General features: G+C 32.4%; 3 protein-coding genes across 4 annotated transcripts; all 3 read right to left on the bottom strand.

The window, feature by feature from the left end:
- Positions 1-506: 506 nt before the first annotated feature.
- Positions 507-5,411, bottom strand: LOC107902755 (ATPase 9, plasma membrane-type). 2 transcript variants are annotated; one of them, XM_041093655.1, is made up of 15 exons: positions 5,084-5,411; positions 4,609-4,728; positions 4,412-4,510; positions 4,181-4,318; positions 3,757-4,071; positions 3,340-3,666; positions 3,108-3,227; positions 2,886-3,008; positions 2,694-2,798; positions 2,287-2,596; positions 1,692-2,206; positions 1,428-1,601; positions 1,150-1,332; positions 882-1,063; positions 507-787 (listed from the first exon to the last, which is right to left on the bottom strand). In XM_041093655.1, exons 1-15 carry the CDS (start codon positions 5,135-5,137, stop codon positions 691-693), a joined length of 2,862 nt encoding a protein of 953 aa, XP_040949589.1. In that variant the 5' UTR covers positions 5,138-5,411; the 3' UTR covers positions 507-690. The 2 variants fall into 2 exon arrangements, with proteins under 2 accessions (XP_040949589.1, XP_040949588.1); XM_041093654.1 differs by having other exon boundaries at positions 3,340-4,071.
- An 8,114-nt stretch (positions 5,412-13,525) lies between these two features.
- Positions 13,526-14,492, bottom strand: LOC107906440 (ethylene-responsive transcription factor ERF003). The gene is made up of 2 exons (XM_016833427.2): positions 14,274-14,492; positions 13,526-14,177 (listed from the first exon to the last, which is right to left on the bottom strand). The coding sequence occupies exons 1-2, from the start codon at positions 14,354-14,356 to the stop codon at positions 13,718-13,720; spliced, it is 543 nt and encodes a 180-aa protein (XP_016688916.1). The 5' UTR covers positions 14,357-14,492; the 3' UTR covers positions 13,526-13,717.
- Positions 14,493-17,870: 3,378 nt separating this feature from the next.
- On the bottom strand, positions 17,871-22,774 carry LOC107906437 (protein RAE1). The gene is made up of 12 exons (XM_016833420.2): positions 22,484-22,774; positions 22,308-22,368; positions 21,749-21,835; positions 21,491-21,568; positions 21,197-21,390; positions 20,442-20,583; positions 19,925-20,005; positions 19,256-19,384; positions 19,026-19,103; positions 18,568-18,639; positions 18,401-18,481; positions 17,871-18,281 (listed from the first exon to the last, which is right to left on the bottom strand). The coding sequence occupies exons 2-12, from the start codon at positions 22,359-22,361 to the stop codon at positions 18,231-18,233; spliced, it is 1,047 nt and encodes a 348-aa protein (XP_016688909.2). The 5' UTR covers positions 22,362-22,368; positions 22,484-22,774; the 3' UTR covers positions 17,871-18,230.
- Positions 22,775-22,992: the final 218 nt, after the last annotated feature.

Here is a 22,992-nt window from a genome sequence, read left to right as displayed (position 1 = left end):
AAATGCTCAAATTGCTTTATAATTTTTCTAAGTGTATTGTAATTTCTATAGTTTTCCATTGTACATATTTTTTTCTCCTTTTCTATTATATAAATTATATTTTTTTTTCTAGAATATTATTGAATTTTGAGGAACTTGATAGAAGTCCAATATTCAAAATTTCAAATATATATATATCAATTTGTTTTTTTTATTACACCCATAACAAATTTAATAATATACGATTCAATTCACAAGTCTTAACTTAATTTTTTAATTCATGAATTTATATCATGAGTCTATATATGACCGTGAATATTTTTTTCTGTCATATCAAGCAGCAAAACATATTGGTCAAATGGCTTTGCTTGTTCATATGAACTCGTTTCGATTATTCATTAGTTAATGGTGTTAGGGTTCCATTAAAGTTTTGTTTCTTTAGGCCTAAAAGAAGAGATATACGAACTTGAAAAGTGCTTATATGACAACCAAAAAGCTAGAAAAGAAACAAGGAAATCTATACGGAATTAATGAAAGATTCCTTCAATCATTAAATGGAAGAAAAAATTTTCTTTATTACATTGATACGGACAACAAGAACCAGCTAAATGAAACCTGTGTTTTATATTGCCACTCTGTTATTACAGAAACAACTAATAAAGAAAAAAAAAATTGGATATCGCTAATTTGCAATGTTCAGCCCTGCATTTCTCATACAGTGTAGTTTTGGTTGATGGTCTCAATGTCAAGTCCTTTGAGTTTCACAACTGAGTCAACATGCCCTTTCAGCGTATGAAGCTCCCTCAACCTGGTAAACCATACATAACATGTTCATCTCATGAAATAAAACTAGTGAAACAACGAACATATTCACAATCACCAGTGATCATATCATATTATACCTTGCAACTTCAGCACGCTTCTTGGCTTGTTCGGCGATCTCCGATAACTCTCGGTAGCTGCTCTTCTCATTCAAGATTTCTTCAGCTCCGGGAGCCTGCAATCCATGAAGGGTTCGTTGCGCCGTGGCCCATTGTGCCTCCCTCTCTCCCCTTCCATAATCCTTCTTTGTTGTGAAAGCAGTCTGTGTGCAATATGTAAGTGTGAATATCAAGAAGTGAGAAACAGAGCATTGTTTCAGTTGTCATTCAAGGATAATGATTTGCATACCTTATTCTGAAGGAGATTATCCCAGGCCTTTCCACTTAAGGCATACCGGATTAAGAACTTGAGAACATCAAGTGGGATGTAGAAAACTATACTGTAGAGCCAAATAACACCAGCCCAAGGCCACCCGATGCCTTTAATTCTAGCGAATCCCCAGTTTGCATAAACGGCAAGGACAGTAGCCACCTTACAAAGTTGAACAACACACCAAAAAATGAAATATAAGTTGTTCTTTTGTATATCAAATTCTGCAATTGATGTGAAATTTTACACCAACTCACCAATTGTGCTAGAATGAAGGCAACCACTAGAAGGAGACCGGGACGTTCGATAAAAGACCAGCTCCGAGAACGAGTCACAAAGATGAGTGCCTGACTCACAATACTCACTTGGAGATACACAGCGGCTGTAAGCTCATCTTGACTGTACCGGATGGATTTTACCCCAAACTTATCCTGCAATTATGGATCAACATGCTTTGTGGTTCATACTTCATAAGTATGGTTCTTAAGGAGAATGTAAAGAGTGTTTCCTTTTTATTTTACCGAAAAGAAGTCGGAATCGTTAGCAGCCCAGAAGAAAACAACAGTCATGCAAGCAAGATAGGTTCCGAGAACAATGCCGGTGGCAAAGATCTCCTTGAGCTTCCATGAGTCAGGCATAGGAGATGGCTTAACCCTGTCCTTGGAGATGGTCATAATAGTTCCGTCATTGAGTATAGCAATGATCAAAACCATGAAGGGGGAGAAATCGAACTTCCAAATAAGAGCAAGGAGCATGAAACCCAGCACGATACGGATAGTGATGGAAACGGCATAGATGGTATAGTTTTTCATTCTCTGAAAAATGGCTCTGCTTGTTAGAACAGCACTAACAATCACACTTAGTCCAGGCTCTGTTAATACTATATCCGATGCACTTCGAGCTGCATCGGTTGCGTCATCCACAGCAATTCCAATGTCTGCCTTCTTAAGGGCTGGTGCATCATTCACTCCATCTCCAGTCATGCCACAAATGTGGTTCCTTTCTTGTAGCCTCTTCACAATCTCATATTTGTGCTCTGAATGGTAGTTCATTAGTTAGGAGTTAGGACAAGATGATAGCTACAACACTAGCTACGAAATATATCAACTCGGTTACCTGGGAAAACTCCTGCAAAGCCATCAGCCTTTTCAATAAGCTCATCGACATCGATTGTGTCAACTTTTTCATCTTTATTGTGGCCCAGGAGAGCAGATGATGGATACATGTTGGTTCCCATGCCCAGCCTCCTACCGGTTTCCTTACCAATGGCCAACTGATCACCGGTGATCATCTTGACATTCACACCAAGATGGAGTGCGCGACGAATCGTCTCCGCGCTGTCGTGTCTAGGAGGATCAAAAAGAGGTAAAAGGCCCACAAATTCCCATGGACTCCCCGGGCTGTCCTTGGTTTTCTCAGGAACAGTCTAAAAATACAATTAAGTTTATTCCACAATAAGCTTTTCTTCCATTTGCTTCTTAAAAGAAAGCATAGCTATCAAGAAAATTGGGTTGCAAACTCACTTGTCTAGCCACACCAAGAGAACGAAGTCCACGATCAGCAAATTTATCAATAATATCATGAGCCTTCTTCTTCACATCATCTCGAAGGTCGCAGAGAGAAATGATCTGATAGAGATTTCAGGTAAAAATAAGAAGCAAAAAACACTGCCAGGAAAAGAAAAATGTGGTATAAAGCTCCTGCTGATATTTTACCTGCTCTGGTGCACCTTTGCTGACTCGATGCCAACTGCCATCGGACTCGATGTATGTCATGGCTGTACGCTTGTCAACTGGGTTAAAAGGGAAGAAATGGACCTCTGTGATACCCTCTCTTGCCTGTAAACCAAATATTAAATGTAAGACTTATTTGCATAAGATGAAGTGGATGAGAAAATAATGGAAATGGATTGAGAAGCACAAGCAAGAAGAGTTCACCTCCTTGGGGTCACCTAGCATTCCAACAATGCAGGCATCAATAGCATCTTGATTTTCAACCCTTGAGGCCCTTGCCGCGAGTAACAGAAGCATTTCCTTGTCAACATCCTTTGTGAATACCTGAAATTTCAGTTGCATGATCAATGAGTTATGGTTTCTACAATACACGATTTGACTCTCATAGTTGAAGGTATGTTAGCGGCTGCCTGTTGAACCCAATTCATGGACCAACCTCAACCATGCTCTTGTCTACAGTAAGCTTGTTTAGAGTAAGTGTCCCAGTCTTGTCACTGCACAGTACATCCATTCCTGCCATTTCCTCGATGGCTGTCATTCTCTTTGTAATAGCTCCTTGTTGAGAAAGCCGGTGAGACCCGATAGCCATTGTCACCGACAAAACTGTTGGCATGGCGATAGGAATCCCTCCGATGAGAAGCACCAAGAGATTATCAATTCCATCTCTATACTTTCGACGCTGGATCGGATACATCACCACAATCTCAACTAGCATGCCTACTGCAATTGAGCATATGCAGAAGTTCCCAATTGCGGTCAGCACCTGATCAATCAGTTCCCATCCCAGTGCACACATCAGATACAAGTTAAGAATATACCACAAATGATGCTTGTCATAAGCTTGTGAGATTACCTTCTGGAAGTGGCCTACGTTGTTGGTGCTATCGACCAGGTGAGCTGCTTTACCAAAGAAGGTGTGAACACCAGTAGCGATAACAACGGCCTCGAGCTCACCTTGCTTGACGGTAGAACCCGAGTAAACCCCATCACCGGGGTTCTTGTTTACCGGCAAAGACTCACCAGTTAAGGCAGATTGATCAACCTTGAGCGCATCGCCCTCTAGGAGACGTGCATCTGCTGGGATGATATCTCCCAACTTGATGCTGATGATATCTCCTGGTACCAAAATTGCAGCTTCTTGCTCGCACCATTTTCCATCTCTTAGGACCTATTAATTAATCAATTATTCAAACATGCAAAGGAAACATCAGTTTTCTACTATAACGTATGCATGTATTGTTTCTGTTGGCCAATTATTGATGTCTCATATAAAGCACCTTGGTTTTGGGAGCAAGACCGGCCATAAGTGCCGCTGCTGCATTGCCTGCATTGTTTTCTTCAATGAAACTGATAGTGGAGTTGATAATAAGCAAAACCGTGATACCAACGAAATCTTGCCAATCTGGAGGCTTGCCCTGCATTTTTGGTTTATCCAGTTAAAAAAAATGGTTTACCTAATTGCGATGCAAGTATAGCAAGAAAGCGTGATGAAAGAGAAGGATTAATACTCCTCCATTGGCCAAAGCAATGGCCATAATTGCTGCAATCTCCATCACCCATGATAAAGGATTCCACATAAATCCCAAGAACTTCAAAACCTTGCTTTCCTGTTTAAAATTCGTTCAACCCTAATCAGCTTCTCTCCTCGTTATATATAATAACAGAAAATGAGGAAACAGTGGGAGTGAGATTAGCAAATATTTACACTCTTCTCTTCGAGTTTGTTTGGGCCAAAGATTTGCAGTCTCTTCAGCCCCTCCTCGGTTGTCAACCCTTCCTTGGTGCATTTCAACTGCAGAAATACTTCTTCAACGGGTATACGCTCCTACAACCCCCCCCCCCCCACACACACCAAAATTATCAATTCTATCATCAAACAATTAAACAATCTTTAAATTTTATTTTTTTTAAAATGCTTCATTCAAACTGGCAAAGGGAGCCATCGTCAGCATGGGAAACGATTCATATAATAAGTATCAGCTATCAAACAAATTCAGTAGGTGGCCAAGCAACATAAAAGTAAAATTGAATCTGGTGTTTGCATTGCAATGACTGCTAACATAACAATCGTGTCATCTCAATATGTACCCTAAAAACCTAAGACATAAAAAAACACAAACTAACCATCAAACAAAAAGTGAAAAAAACAAAGATAAAATCATGTGTTTTTTTTTCCTTACAAGATCGACGTTCTCGTTCTTGATCTCCTGCAAGGTGTCGTCTATGTCCACCATCTTTTCTCTTTTCTTTTCCTCCTCGAAGAAAAAAAAACCCAACACAGTTATATTAGCCTTTGTATCCTCTTGTATTCTTCTTAATCTCCAGTGGCTCTTCTTTGTTCACAGTAAATCCCCGTAGGGTTGTTTACATCAAAAGGATCCTACACTTTTGACGTTTTATTTATAACAATTACGACTCTTTTTCTTTCTGTTTCCCAAAAGAATATTTGGGGTTAGGTTTTGTATTGTATTGTATTTTGTTTGTTTATTTAGTAAAATAGTAGAACACAGTATATGAAAAACTCAAATGAGAGTATGAGTAAATATATACAATCCGATGTTTCCAAAAATAACCGAAGCTTTGATTTCGAGGGCTTTTTTCATTCAAAGGACCAAAACGAACGATAGAGCGCGACTCCCTTTGTTTGTGGAACCATAACGCAAAAGGGGATGTTTCATACGGTGAGTGCATTATTGTAGGTTTCAAACACACACATCAAAGTGCTACAACCAGGATGTGGATCATAAACTATAGGAGAATTTTTTGGAGGCTATTTGAATTTGTATTTATCAACCTTAATAAAACTACAATTAACTTTACAACTATTTCTTTATTTTCTTTATTTTCCATTTTTTACGTTTGAAATAATTTTTTTAAACTAAATATTTAAATATATGCATTTTAATTGAATTTTTATTTATCTTATCACTTGAGCTAAACCCAAGGGATATTTTAAGATAGTTTAAATATTTCATATTAGATTAATTTGCATTATTATTTAAAGGGTAAGCTATAAGAATAATATTCATCTATATACTTGATTATGTTTTTTTCACCTAATTATTATTTTTTTATTAAAAAATTAATTTTTTGAAATTAAATATTCTAGTCACTTCTCTTATACTTGTCCTTTAACTTAGCAACAAAACTCTAATATGAATTTTTTATTGACCTAATAATAAATTTAGTCCTTCAATATTTATATTCTATCAATTAATTCTAAAATTAAAAAATTCAACAAATTTAACATTAATATTTACACACTCTTTATGGATAAACTCAAAAAAATTATAATTTTTTTAATGATAAATCTTCTAACCATAATAGTCATAGGTACTTGTATGAATTTAAGAATGATCAAACTTTAATTAAAGTGAATTTGATAAAATAGATAAATGTATAGGAACGATTTAGATAGGATAAAGGAGTTAAAAAAATTTATTGTCAATATATCAAAATTAACTCATAATTATATATGAAGAAAATATTTTATAAATTGTAAATGGACAAATAAAGATAGGGATTAGCAAATGTTCTATAAGGATATAAGAAAATATTTTAAGAAAAAAAACACACGGCAATTTTTTAAGGCTACTTGTGAAATAAAAATATACATGGTAAGTATAGCAAATACTAACCCTTAGATGCTAATTGGGAAAATGTTATTGTTGAAACTGACTATACTATAGCTATTGAAGGTATCCATGGTGGCATCAGAGGGCATTCAAATAGAGATTTGGTGTTACAAATTCAAAAGTTGTGTAGACATGAATAGAGAGTAGATATCAAGCAGATACAAAGGGAGGCGAATTGTGCTCATCATATCTTGGTTGGACTGATGAAAGGTTTGCATTTTGGTACCCGAGTCTTTCATGAAGCTCCTTCAATGGTTGTTGATCGGATACGGTTAGATACACATTTTCTGTTGTCACCCAGTTGTTGCTATTGTTATTTCGTAATTGATAATTCTTTTTAATTTATTGAAAAAAAAAACTAACCATTTGATTATATATATATATATAGAAAAGAGTTTATTAATTAATCAAAGGGTAAACTAAGGAGCAAGTACATATTCCTCTCCTTTATCTAAAGCATCATGCGCCAAAATACTCCAAATGCCCCATGGAGGACCCAAAAGAATCTGCAAATCATAGGACATGAGGAGATTGGATTTGCCAAGAAATCTGCCGCCATAGTTGCTGATCTGTAAACGTGAGATAACTGCATTTCCCATTGCCTGCCTACAAGCTCCTTAATGTCCCGAAGCAAAGCAATGGGGCTTTGCAAACCTTCCTCCCCATTTAACAATCGAATGGCTTCAACACTATCACTTTGGACGACTATCTTTTTGAAGCCCCATTTTCACGCCACATCAATAAAAACTTGTCCACTATTTTTTATGTCCACTTTATGGGTCAATTCGAAGTTCATGACTATCCCTCTTAATAATGTCGTCTTCAATGTTTAAACTATATTTTTCCTTTGAGAGTGCAATGTGTTTTACTATTGCACTCAACACTTATTGATAGTTTTTATATGAAACTTTAATAAGTATATTCATTGTATATTTGTATATCCATATTTACTATTATTTACGTGTCTAAGTTGGTGTTACGAGTCAACTATCAGCACAATTAAGGAAATTATAAAAATGATATTCCGTAATTGAAATAAACCATATTATTTGAGAGTATTTTAATCGTTTAATTTAAAAAAAATAAAAAAATTACATATGGTTGGATTTGAATCAATGCTATTGACATTAATAAAATTCTAACTTTACTATTGAGCCAAAACTTCATTTTAACATAATATTTATATTTTAATTATATTATGCATACTTTATTACGACTATATCTCTATTCTAGATATATGGTTTTCACATACATACGCGTGTGATAAATATAGTAGTAATATATAAAATTTGTTGAAACCATTGAAATTATATTATGTAACATAGAAATATTGCATTTAAAGAATAACATAAAATAAGATAAAATAATAGAAAAAATTAATAATAATTAATAAAAACAAAGTTTATTAAAAATATGGCCCACATATTTAACATTAATATTTTGATGTTGTATCATATAAAACAGGGACAAAGTCAGAAACTTTTTCTTTGGGGGTCAAGATTGAGTTATATATTTTTAAGAGAATTAAAATATAATTTCACCATTGTATTTGTATATATTTTTTTAATTTTTAAAAGGAACAAATCAAAAGTTTATTATTTTTGAAAGAACAAACTATAATTTTATCATTTATTTATTTAAAATTTTATAAAATTTCAAAGATTAAAAGCACCATTTTTAGGGGAACCAATTAGTAGTGAGCATTTGATCGAGTCGAGTCGAATTGAGTAAAAAAAATCGAGTTAGTTGAGTTGACGAATCCTATTTTAGCAACCGAACTCAATTTAAATTTTTTCCAAATTGAATCAAATTGAGTCAAAAAAATTTTGAGTCAAGTCAAGTCGAGTTAATGAACCCTATTATTTATACTCAATGTTGTGTTTACATGGACCGATTATTTAACTAGTAGACAAAGTAGAAGATAATTTAACTTAATGAGTAAACATTTATCAAAAAGACGTGGTTTTGCCTTTTAACTTAATGGGTAAACATTTATCAAAACGATGTGGTTTTGCTATTTCTTATTTGGATTTTCGAAATTTAAATTTTTTATCGAAATTTTTAAATCGAATCGGATTTTACTCTCCCCTAAAATTAGACACTTGGTTGCCCCTCCCTTCAGCCCTGCATAATAAGGGTTGCTACTTGCCAACACATAGGATTATTTTCTTAATTACTTTTGTACCTTGTAATATATATTATTAGATTAATATCAAAAGCATAAAAAAGAAAAAAGCAAAGAGAAATTCATTATTTCCACATTTCCATATACAAAAATCCACCTCTTGGTAGTTTAGAATTTGGGAAGTTAAGCAGATTGAGTTTTAATTCAATTAATGTGAGCATTGTTGCCAATATAAGAGAACATGGGTTTGAGTGTGTTAAAATGTATTATCCTACTGTTTATGAGTTAGGGAGGAATTATGAGCAATTGTAGACATAATATCAAAAAAGAAATTGAGAAGTTAAATTTTATCAAAATCAATTTAGATAAATTCTATCACAACACAAAAAATTAAACTCGTGGATACAAACTCTTTGTAAGGAAGTTTGGTTCATTTTTTAAAATTATTTTTGTACACAATCATAAAGTTTTACAAATATAAAAAAATATAGAAAAATAGAAGAAAATTGGATTGAATCTTAAATTGAAATATTTTAAATAAATTTTAAGACGTTATTTTTTTTTTCTTAATTAGTAAAACTTATAAAATGACGAAATCAGTGACTAAACAAGGCAGAAAAATAGGGGGGAAAAGTCTACATCCAAGCTGATACACGTATCAAATACACCTAATCATAATTCTTTTCATTTTCATCAAATTTAAAAAAAAAACAATCGATATTTAAAAAATCCAAAATAAAAGAAAGATATTGTAAACTTTCAGAGTAATTTACTTAAGATAAAATCGTTTTCGTCAATAAATGAAATATATTATTAACGAATCCAAAGTATAGATAATAATAAATAAAAACAATGTTTTAGCAATATTTCGAAATCTCGGATTAAAGAGAGAGGGAGCGAGAGTAATATTGGCCCTTCATCATACATGATGCGGCTAAAACCATGTGTAAGCTAACATGCATGAAAATGGGGCACACTATTTGGTAACATGCTTGTGCACGTGGAGGGATGAGGATCAGCGAAAACAAGTATTCATGGATAGATTTTTGGTTCTATTCTTGTCCCTACATTTTATACAATTGAATTTAATCCATATCATATATCAAATTGTAATGGTAATATTAGAAATTATAGGAAAAAATAGATAAATTACAATATTTACTCATTCTATTATTATTATACCCACTCGTCTCAGGACATATGGCAACACAATAAGTTATTAGGGAAAATTTTTTCGCTTTCTACCTATCAGTCAGTGGCTAGAAGACCAATTACCCGAAAGACTTGATTTTTGCTAACCTTTTGTCTTTCTGGGAGGATTTTGGTTAGCCATCCCTGTGATATAGCCACTTGTTTGCCTACTGAAGGTTTTCACTATGCACCCGCTTTTTTTTTTTAAATGTGACTCTTTAGGCCACCAAACTATATGTGAGCTTAATCACTTTGCACCATAGTTCAGAATGAATGACGGAATTTGTCCCATCGCAGACATCCAATCATGTGTCTTGCAATGATGGCATGATAGTAAGTTCACCATGTCAACGCCATCAAACATAGAACCTCCCTTATAAATACTTTCGACGCAATAAAGAATGGATAGACCCTCAAGTATTCAAGCCTCTTTACTGCCTTTAGCATACTCCTTCACCACATCAACCTTCTTACTCATTTTCCTCTTTTGTCTCTCCACCTAAATTGGGTGAATTGGCCTCCACCAGCACCACCAGATCCTCCTCCATACCTCCTCCTTTACTGAATCCTAACCTCAACAATCACATTTTATTTTAAAATTAATATTTTAAATATGTTTTAAAAATAAAAAAACTATTCTATTTATAAAATTTAAAATCAATCAAATCCAATGATAAAGGATATAAATATGATTAAAGCATATTCATGCTGAGTGGCTCATAATGATCTCCTTTCATGTGCTATGATCGAGTCTTTTGACTAACTAATGGATTTGTAACGATAAAGACAAGCTGCCTCACATTCTATTCGTCTTACATGAGTTTGTCATTTTTAAGATCATTAATAAATTCAACCTCCACTATTCCATATTTAATATTCAATCTCATCTGCTTAATTATATTTAAAATATTTGTATTAGGAATGACCAGATGGGATGAAACCATTTTCTTTTTCTCGCCTCAAATTTGTACCTCTCCTCTTGGTTTTATTTCCAAATATTTGTACCTCACCTCAAATTAATTAAAAATAAAAGTAAATATTTTTTCCAAATATTTAAACCAAATTCGGATTTCTCCAACTCCAACAAAATTAATTCTAAACATAAAAAAGATAAAAACACTATACCAAATAAATAAATAAATAAATAAGTTTTAGGGTAGTGTTTGACAACATTAATATTCTGCAATCCCAAAGTTTAAAAGTTTAAAGCAGTGTGAAGCTAGCAAATCCCGGTGATGAAATTTTGACAATGAAAAGGGCCTCCAACATTGTGACAGTGAGACATGTGGGTCCAAATTTTGTTGGGAACTGCCTGCATCACTCTTCTTCCTTTCCCATGCACACAAACACTTCCAAAAAGTGGCCCCATTAAGATAAACATGAATGTATCTTTTATTTCCATGTTGTAATATATATTAGAAATAAATTTCATACATGAATATTTTTTAAGAAAATCCAAATATATTAAAAAAATAAATAAGTTTTATACCAAATATATTTTTTAACAAGTCCATTCATTTTGGCCACCATAGCTAAAAACTGTGAAGGAAAGTTGACCTGAAATATTTAAAATTACACTTAATATTCACATAAAATTTTTATTGTTTCATTTTCTCTGCTGCTGGGTAAAAAAAATTGATTCGATTCATAGAGAGTTTCAAGTTGCGAACCGATAATCAAACAAAAGGTCGAAAAGGGGGGAATCTTCTTCTATTAAAAAGTACTTCAATTTTTTGTAAGTCAAATATTAACATGTAATCGTTATGGGTTTTTTAATTTGTTTCATCAAAACATTGTTAGGGTTCTTTGTTAATTTTAACATATGTTACAAGTGTTTTTAATTTCATCGTTATGGGTTTTGTTGGTTCATCAAAAATTCTTAGGGTTCTTGCGATTTCATATTAATAATGTTCATTTTTAAAAGCTGTGTGGTTATTAAGGGGTATAGGGCTATTGTGAGTTTGGGTTTTCCTGCAAACAAACCATGTACATGTTTTTATTATCATTTCTTGTTTGTCTTCACTGCTACGTTAGAAAGGAAGTAAGAACAGAGGCTAAAAAATTGCATTTTTTTAGGGTTACCTCATTTAATTTAAAGGGTGATTAAAATGATAATATTTTTTAAAGAATCAAAATGACATGGGAAAACGATAATCAGGTGGAAAATCAAATTAAAACAAAACTTCCAGGCCAGCTTTCCCTTATAGTTTTTAACTTGGTGGCCAAAATGAATCAACTTACTAATGTGAGTGTTTAAATTGCAAAAAAAAAAACTAAAATGAAAATTTTTAATAGTTAAATGACTCTATTTGAAATTTACCTTTTTCTAAATATGGTGGCGGCTGCCTAGGCTTAGGGCTAGACTCTAGACAAAATTTAATTCTTCTTGGGAAAATAGTTTTTTAAAGTATATTTCCAAAAATGTTTTAAAAATACCTAAAATCTAATTATCTTTCCTTAGAAATAGATCTGGTAATTTCTTTTTAAAAAAAAGGACGAGAGTGTTGACATTTTTGTTAAAGTTAGATATGGTAGGAATGGGAATATGGAATCATGTACAAAATAAATAAGTAAATCAGCAGCACAAGGAAGGAAGATTTGAAATTAGGGGAATTAAAATTAAGGAAGTTTAAAAGGGGTTGCTTTTACAGAAATCAAAGGATTGGATGCATCATTCATCCTCGTCTCCAAGAAACCCAAACCTCTTTCACATCAACAACTAACATGAAAGTAGAACATCTTGTATCTATCTGAATTTCTCTCCCTCCTGCCCATTTCTTTTCTCTAACCTTATTACATATGTATTTTTTATTATCTGATTTTTTTCTTTTTCATTTTTATAGATTTTAAAATTTTAACTTTGACTAAAAAATAGCAATTAAATTTTCAAATAATATTTTGTTATCAGATTTTTTTTTATAATTTTTAAAAGATTAAATCAAAATTTTATAAATTTTAATGGGCCAAAAATGAATTTTTTTTCTTTTAGAGGTCCGGACCCTTGATCCTTATTCTCCAATTTGATCATTTTTAGTACTTAATACTTTTCGAATTCAAACCTGATTCAAATAGTAGCCATTAAATTATGAACTAAATTAAAATCGCTATTTTGTAAATCGTATGATAGTGCAGTAGAATAATTTAACTTAATTCAATTAATTGTTACTATTTAGGTCAGAAATAAAAATTCTAAAATTCAGAAAATACAGGGTTAGAAATATCTAAATTAAAACTAAATCTACAACTTACAAATAATATAATATAAGGAGTAATAGTAAGATTTTACCTATTTCTTATAAATAAAGGAAAATGTTAAATCTTGTACCCAGTTAAATTATTTCACATAAACTTTATTCACACCCTCGGTTCCTCTTCACACTTGCACTTTCTAAAATTGTACCTTTTTTCAAAATTCCTAAATCAAACTTATCACCAAAATAATCTTAAAAACACTAATAAACCACCTAAATTGATCATATTTGCAAAATTGAAGATGAATATAAATTAGACCCAAACTTGGGATACCAATACTTAATATTTATTTGGGTAAGAAAGCTTTGCTATTGGGTCAGGTGTTCACATGAAAGCTCATATTTATAAAAGTGGGAGAAAGAAAGATGGAAGAAGAAGCGGCTTCGTGCCTTAATATGTTCTATGTAGTTCAGATGATATGTTAAATACTTTATTCCATTAATGTATTCACACTACTTTATGCAAATCAACCTTTGCATAATGTAGCATATCTGATCTTATGAACTAAACAAATTACCGATAACTAGAAAAACTAAACCATTGAAAAAGAAGAAGAAGCAAGTTCCATTAACACATGGAAAATGCTTACAGTTTAGCCCTTTAACGTTGAACTAATTAGAAGAGAGTTCAATAGATCCATAACCAAGCAATTCCTCTATCATCTGCTCTATATGATCATCTTCTAATGGGACGAACTGTTGTTCACCCCCAACTTGACTTTCCTCATATCCATCCCATTTCTTCCCCGGAATATGCTGCCGGCAATCCATTTCCCCGATATTGCTTCCGGTGACGGTGTAGCTTGGAGCAGCCAAAGGGTGACCACATTGTGTTGCAGAAGGGTCTTTTGCTGCATTTTTTTTAGCCAGTTGCAGTGCTGCCATGTGACATTTATGTAACTTAGCTGCCAAAGTAGCCGAGAGAAGCTTTGATGAAGCAGATTGGGAGTCATTGGGATTGTATGGGAAATTGGTTGGTGTTTTTGCCCCACACATAAGCCTTGCCGCCTCGTCATATGCTCTTGCTGCACCTTCCGCCGTTTCAAATGTGCCTAGCCATATTCTAGTCTTCCTGAAAAACACAACAAACGTTTTCCTCATCAATAAATAAATAAAAACAATCAACTATTATAAAAGGGGAAAGAAAAGATGGTTTCAAGGAAATTACAAGATGGGGTGTCGAATTTCAGAGACCCAAGAACCCCAGTGTCTTTGACGGACGCCACGGTATCGCTGCTGTGGTCTACCCATGGTGGTTTTTTAAGAGAAAACGTAAGTGTTTGTGATATGTCTGAGAGAGAAGAAAAGCAAAACAAAATGAGCAGAGAAAGGAAGGGAAGAAAGGGGAGTGTGGAAGCTTAAAAGAGGGGCTTATATACAAACTTCTATCGCCGTATTCTGAACCTGTGTGATTGCTTATCAATGATCAATTTACGAATAATAGGACCCACAATGGGTAGTTTCTTTTTTCGTTTTCCTCCCCCCTTTACTTTTTACACGAGGAACAAAATATTTTCTTTGTTCCACTTTTTCGTTGGTCGATTTTTTTTAACTCCCTTTATTATATATTAGTTATAATACACTCATGTCAATAAAAAAGTTCTTTAAAAAATTTATGTAAAGAATTGTACAAATTGATTTTTAGAATATTCATTTCTTAGGTTTGAAGTAGGTTAATTTTGGGTTTAACTTATTTTTTTATTAAATTTCATATAAAAGTAAAAAAAATACAAATATTTTTATAATAATATTCCTTTCTTTTAAAATAAAAAAGGCTTTTCAGCTCTTATCTTAACCAGTAGTTGAGGGTTTGATCCTCGCCCGAGTATGGAGCAGTTTTAAAATTCGTAGCCACTATCTATCCCCTTAATGAGCTTACAGAATACGGATAATTAGTTACTGGACTCACTCTAATAGATACCTTGAAAAAGAAAAAACTTTTAAGTTATTTTTCTATTAAATTGTTGTCTAGTTAACTTGTAACATCATTTCAGTTAAATGTTTTACCTTAATAAAATACATTTGATAATTTTTATATATATAAAAGGGCATAGATGTGATTTTCAAACGTTTAATGCTGTTAGAGATTTTTTTTTCTTTTGTTTTTGTTCTGAAAGTTGCTAGAAATTTGGATTAGGAACTGACACGTAATTTTATAGAAGATGCTTTCTTTCTATAAAGAAATAATAATCACCCTGTATTTAATGAATTGATTATCTAAAGGTTGAGTGGAATTCTGGTTATAGACGTCATTCGGGAGACATTTATCATATTGTAGGTCAGTTCCTACAATCATTAGTTATGAAAAGACATCCAATGTGCAAGAATGTTTTTATCCTGGTATTTTCTAATTTATATTAAAATTTACGTTACAAGTGACATAATTTATGATGCAGGTGATAAATTTTAAAATAATACATATGTGATGCTTCACTGAATCAAATTATGTTATCTAATTTTTTCTTTAAAAACGAAGTCCATTTCGAGAAAAAAGAAACATCGTCTAACCAATGCCAAATCTTTTGGTTTTAAAAAAAATGAGAGGGTAGGGTGGTTGTGTTTGGTCGTAGTAGTCAGTAGACAAAGGTAACATGGCTCACATCATGTTCACAAATACATAGGAAACCTACCCATATGCAATAGAACAAGGTAAGGACAGAAACCACGTTTCATGTGATTTTCAAGCCCCATCCTTTCATAATATAAAGGGTTTTTTACAAAATTATTATAAAAAATAATAAAAAATAACCAAAATATTATAACTTTTTTTTATTTACCAAAATATTATAAATTTTTTTTATTTACCAAAATATACAAAAAAACAAAAAACAGAAAAAAAAAACCTGACACAGCCTAATCAGGCCAATCACATTGGCGGCACCAATGGTGCCAAAGGATTAAAATGTTAGTTAAGGGTAGTTTTAAGGACCTGACATGCAAATTTACCATTTTGAATTTTGAAAGTTAATTGGTGGTGTGCGCACTAAAATTGAAATATGACTAATTGCCTTCTAAGCCCTCCTTATTTATTATTTTCTTTTTATTCCCCTTCAACTCACTTTTTTATTTAATAACTCTATTTTAATTTATTAAATTTAATAGTTTATGTTTATAGATAAAACAGTTTATGTTTCCATTATTATTTTTCTTTTGATTTAATATTAGTTAAGAGAATATATTAAATTTATAAAATTAAAATAGTTTAATTTAATAACTCTATTTTAATGTAATAAACTATTCTCATTTAATAACTCTATTTTAATTTTAAAAAAATTAAATTAAACTATTTTAATTTCAATCCTCTGAATTTAATATATTCCCTTAACTAATATTAAATCAAAAGGAAAAAAAAACAGAAACATAAACTATTTTATCTATTTATAAATTTAATATATTCTTAATAGACTTATAACATAAACATGTTAGACTAAATAATGGAAACATAAACTATTTTATCTATTTATAAATTTAATATATTCTTAATAGACTTATAACATAAACATGTTAGACCATTTTAATTAAAATAGTCTCTTAAGATATTATGAAGCAACAAATTTTATATTTCAGTAAATTTTATATTTTAAATGAAAATAAAGTTATTAAATGAGAATAGTTTATTAAATTAAAATAGAGTTATTACTTAATTAGAATTCTAAGTATCTTAATTATCACTTAACTAATATTAAATTAAATTAAAAAAATTAATAGAAGTACCAGGCATGCCTTATTGAAAAACCAGAAGTAATAATAAAACTGATCACCCATAAATGTAACCCAAATAGAAAAAATAAATTATAATTATATTATATACTCTTAATAATTCTATTTAGTAAATTTTTTAAATAAACTATTCTCATCAAATTATCAAAATAATACATAAAATGCGAATTAATTTATACTTTTTTAAATAGCTTTATTTTAGGTAAAATATATTTACTTTAATAATAAAATAAAGGGCTTTTATGAGTAAAAATCATAGATTATGAGCTTATTTAACTACAAAAATAAGTTGAGGGCTTGTTTATTAAATAAAAAAATGAGTTGAAGGGAAATAAAAATAATAATAAATAAGGAGAGCTTAGTAGGCAATTAGCCACATTTCAATTTTAGTACGCCCACAGCATCAATTCACTTTCAAAATTTAAAATAATAAATTTTCATGTCAGGTCCTTAAAACTATCCTTAACTAACATTTTAGTCCTTTGGCACCATTGGTGCCGCCAACCACATTGGCACCTTTGGTGCCGCCAATGTGATTGACCTGATCAGGCTGTGTCAAGTTTTTTTTTCAATTTTTTGTTTTTTTGTATATTTTGGTAAATAAAAAAAAGTTATAATATTTTAGTTATTTTTTATTTTTTTATAATAATTTTGTAAAAAACCCTAATATAAAGATATTATTACATTTGTCCATTATATAGCCATGGAACGAGTATGAGCTGCAATAATTGACCCATGTATTCCTTTGTTGTGGGATGAGGCAATCCATGTCCCAAAAGATTTGCAGGTCGACTTCAATGCCCACCTTTTTGTCCCTTTTTGAAGGGGCAGGGGCTTATTAGCTCATCAGCAAAGAATTCGTAGCAAATCCCGAGACCAAATGTTCTCAGGTTCTGACCCGAGGTTATTGTACCTTAATTCTTACAGCTTAAAAATACCAAAAAATAAAATAAAAGATACTACCATGAATGATTATGTTCAATTTTTTTTTTAAAAAAAAAACTTATTTGGAAAATAACAAGACGATGAAGCTACAAGTAAACCATTGCATAAACCACTCTCTAGACTCTAAATCCAAAATAACCAACAAATCGCATAATGTGACAAGTTTCCTAATTAGATTTTACACAGATAATTCATTTCTTAGTAGCAGAAATGGGCGAAAAGAACGGTCGGATTAACGTTTGTAACTTCGCAACAACTCTATAGATTCTAAACTAAAACGCTGAACATAAAAGTAGGGATAAAATGATTCAAAGGGAAAAAATTTCCTGATGTACACAACACATTCCTACCCTAGTGACTCAACTTGAACCAACGGCCCATCGAGAAACCAAACCAGACAAAATGTGGCAAATCCTTTTTCTTCTAGGGTTCAGCCATTCTCTAATCCAAACTAACCTTCTCACTTTCTACCACTTGTTCCAACTCTTGGCTTGCCTTTAACTTCAGATTCCTGTATTCCACGACACACATTCATTAGTAAAAATTTCTTATTAAAAATGGCATTTTTGAATAAAAGTTAAGTGAATAAAATAAATGATCAAGTGTGTGAGATAATTCATTTTAATGTACCTGTGGCAAGTGCAGGAAAATGTAGGATTTTGCTGTTGATGGGTTGTGATTTTCAGCACCCTTACTCCAGTCATAACAAACCTATTATAGCAAATTCAATGTAAAAATCACCTTACGAATGATTTTTCAATTCAAATAGAAAATAAGCATTCTTGCAAAGTAGATACCGAATATGCGAATATTGATCCATCATTGTTGAAAGTACTGCATGGTATAGGTTGACTGCACCTTGACATTGCCTGCATATCAGCAAAAGACAGCATTTATTACCAACCAGAATACAGCACAGATGATCTTGCTGCCATAGTTAGAATTGCCAAGTTCAGACCACCATCAATTTAATTTAAAAAAGGACAAACAATTTAATGGTGATTCTCTTTTCATTTGGCAAAATTGATCTCTGTAAAGATAGAAAGCATTTAAGGGTTTCTACTTTCTAATAAACACCAATCAGACTGTTGAGGAACTCGGGTTCACTGTTATCTATGATATTGGTATTTGAAAGACAGCAATTTAACTAATTATAAACCATATTGTACAAGTAGTAGAGAAGGCTAATTGCCAAAGAAAAAAAAACACAACAGTTTATCTCATAAATTAAATGGACAAAGGATTCTAAGAATACCTTTAGTCTTTGTTTGCTATCCTTGTCCCAGAAATTGAAAGCACCATCAGACCCCGCAGTGGCAAAAGTGTGATGTATCTGAAAGAGGAACAAACATCGACATCCGATCACAAGCCAAAGAAGATTTACATCCCTAAAATGGTTAAAAATAATATCTACCTAGCATAGATAATATGAAACAAGCAAGGAAGAAAACAACATGAAGATGTACAAGGCAAAAAAAAACTTACAGGATGGAAGTTTAATGAGTTGACAGAATATATCTCACTGCCATCCCTGTGGCATTTGAAAGTAAAGTTTTTACCCTGTTGTCCATCATCAAGGTGGTGTACACCAACCCTTCCCTCAATTGAACCAACCTGCAAAGAAAAATGATAAAAGTTTATACTAGCAATGAAACTCTTCCATTATTAGTTACAACCAAAAAATGGAAAAAGAATTATATGCAGAAATATAGAAAAGCAGGCAGTTGTCTCAGGCTGTTTCAGAATTAATGTTGGTAACAACACTTGGGTATCAACCAACACGAAAGGTATAAAAACAGATATAGTTATATGTATATAACTCAAATGCCAAGTGATGACTTGAAAAAAAAAGAAAGAAGAATGGCAAAAGGAAAAAGGAACCACGATTACAGAATGACAGAACGGAACATTAGAATCTAAAAGATGATGCAGAGATAGGGGGAAACAACTCAGATTGAAGTAGAATGCACAAACTAAACCACTATGAAAAGTGACTTCTATAAATCGCTCAAACTAGTACATTGAACTGAAAAAATTTAAAAAAAAAATGATGTCTTCCAAAGATGTTTCTCCATATAGACAAAATGAAGGGCCAAATGAATACAAGTATCACATTTTTGGAAGTCCAAAGATGAAAGGAAGGAATATGCATACCAAAAAACCTTGCTGGTCAGGGAAGGCAGCAACACATCTTGTCTGATACTTGAGGGGTGAGGTGACTCTCTTGTATTCATTCTGTTAGCATTTTAGCAATGTTATTTAACATGATGATGCAAGAGAAAAGCAAACAAATAACAAGAATAATTTCTCAATTCATTAGCCGACAATTCTATTAACATCTATCCAACCAGTCACATAGTAGGAAAAACATTAGCATAGTCCACTTACACTAGGCTATTACAGATAGAAAGAAAAAAAGTAGGCATGAGTGCTATTATTCGTAACTCCTAGAATACTTCCACCAGTTTATAAATAATAAAATTCCATACAACCAAATGCAATACTAGTTATGCATAACATCAAAACTACAATGAGACAAACAAGATAAAGTCAATCACAGTGGCAAAGCTTTTGGGGAAGGGGGGGGGGGTTGGAGGAGCATTAGTTACAAGAGAGATTTGAAAATAGTGAAGAACCTTAATCTATAACTTGATTTATAAGAAAACACTACCTGAGGATTCTGCAAGTTAAAAACTATCAGATTCCTATCTGCAGTACCAACAACCATCAATGGATATTTCACTGTGAGTGCATAGCAGCGATCAGGAAGTTGTTGAGTATGCACTGGGTTTGACTGCCTTGTATCCCAATATCTGAAGGTAAAGGTAAAAAACCACTAGTTGGTTAAAAGCCACAGTAACATAAAAGAATCAAATTGCTGACATTGATAGATGAAGAAAAAGCAATATGGAAAAACTCATTAGTTAATGACCAATAACACAAAAAACATGTAAAAGTAATGTAAATAATAGACCAAAAATTAATGTTGCCCGTAAATATTCAGCTTTAACATTAAAACTGATGCTTCAGAATGTACAACTTTGAATGTGGAGAGATCCCTTCCTAAAATTAAATATTATTTCCACAGTCCCAAAAACCTCCTACATGTGGCCCTAAAATCCAAGCTAAATATATATTTTTATCACATCATAATTATACACGTCTAAAACACAAGCAATAACACCTCCTACATGACTACACCATGTGAACAATTATTGGACAAGCACCTTGTGACTACCACATAATCATACCTCCTAGGAATTGAGCATGAAACTTACAAATAAGCAGGCACTACTTAGCAAGGCAAGAGTGCCCTCACATGAAATGCATTACTTGACATGATGTTAATCACTAGGATGCAATACCAGAAAACAAGACTTCATATTTTCCCAATGGTACAAAAATGAGGAAAGGTGAGAGTATTACTTTAATGTCTTGTCCCAGCTTCCTGTAGCTAACAGGTTCATTTCTGGGATCCAAGCAACTTCTTTAATAGGGGCATCATGCATGGCAACTGTCATTGGTTGACCACCAGATAATAAAGGCCACATTTTGACCTGCTTGTCACAGCCTCCAGAAAAGACTGTCATCCCATCATCCTTCCAGGTTGAGCACAAAACCTTTCAAAAGAGCAAGGAGAAAACAGCATTAGTTTATTACAACTACAATTTGAAGAATAGAATAATACGTCTCTAAATACAATACACTCTGACTCATTACCGGCTGATCATGAGTAATTGATGCCTTTGGCGTACTAGCAACAGCTGTACCATTCCGGGAAATTTCCCAACATCTCACCTGCATAATCATTCAAAAGGGGAAAAGGGGATCAAACTTCAGCTAACCTTAACAAAATAAAGGAGAGACAACAAGGAAAGAAGTTTCATTTCTTAAATTTCAATAATTCATCATCTTACTAAAAGAACAAAATTGAGACATGGCATAATCAATAACAGAAACAAAGAAAAGTGAGTAGACCTGATTATCCCATGAAGTAGCAATCAAGAAATTGGCCTTGGGACTGAAGCTAAGGCTTGAAATAGAATCACTGGGTGGTTGAGCAACCTACAATAAAAAACTGCATGTAAGAACCCCTTGTTGTACCAAAAGTTCAACCAAGCCCGAATTACTTTTATTCTTTTCAACAAGAGTATCATTCTTTGAATCACTAACATTGATATTTGCCTATATTCATCTCAAAAAAACTCGGGAAAAAAAAAGGAGCAAAGCATCAGCCTAACGCAGTATCTCTAGTCAACTATTATTTAACTAAAGCAAAGAATAAAATTTATGTTTTCTTTCTTTCTTTCCTCTGTAACATCAAAAAAAAAAAAACCAAATCACAAAAAATACAGTAAGAAAAAACTTATTTCTTTACTTACAAGCTTATAGACAAAAAAAGAAAGGAAATGATAAAGCTCAATAGTAAAAGCATCGACGGTAAAATTATGCTAAAAAAATCGTAATCAACAAATTAAAATTAAAATGAACAATGTGAATCATATGAAGTATTTAATACGAATTAAAAAATGTATACCTCAAACGATTTATTAGGGTTATGATTGGCAGCGGCGGCACCAAAAGTAGACATTACGAAACTGCAGAAATAATCAAAGAGAAACCAAAAAAGAAATGCGATTGTGATAAACTTCGAATCTTTGCATTGCAAAATAAAACAGAGAAGATATGACGGGGGAGAAAAAGAAAATTTACCTTGTAGAAAAAGAAACTTAGATTTTGGTTTTGAAAGGAGAGGGAAAACTGGATAAAGTAAGTAGAAAGAGTAGATGGAATATATATATATGCGTGTGTATAAATATCTATATATCTGTGAGAAAGACTCGAGAGTCGCTGGTTGGGGTGCGAGGCGATGTAGGTTAACGGAGAGGCCGCGTTGCGTTCGATAGACGCCACACCAGATGACCGTGTCTGTAACCCTTTCATCTTGCAATATTTTATGGATATCGGGCCTGGCCTGAGTTAGACCACATCTTTGATAGCACTTTTTCAAGCCCAAACTCATGTTTCTCCCGGAAGATTAATATTTTATTTATTTTACATCATAATTTATTGTTATTTTCTTGGGTGTATTTTTATTTTTAATTAATTAAAAATTTATAATCTATACTATATATGACACTTATCGGAAAAATATGGTTCATTGAGTTGGCTTATACTTACCATATATAATGTAACTGTCACAAATAAAATTTAACATTAAT

Source organism: Gossypium hirsutum, chromosome D05, assembly GCF_007990345.1.
Source record: "Gossypium hirsutum isolate 1008001.06 chromosome D05, Gossypium_hirsutum_v2.1, whole genome shotgun sequence".
NCBI classification, from domain to species: Eukaryota; Viridiplantae; Streptophyta; class Magnoliopsida; order Malvales; family Malvaceae; genus Gossypium; species Gossypium hirsutum.
The sequence above is the reverse complement of the archived record's forward strand: the minus strand, read 5'-3'. Positions and strand labels throughout refer to the sequence as shown.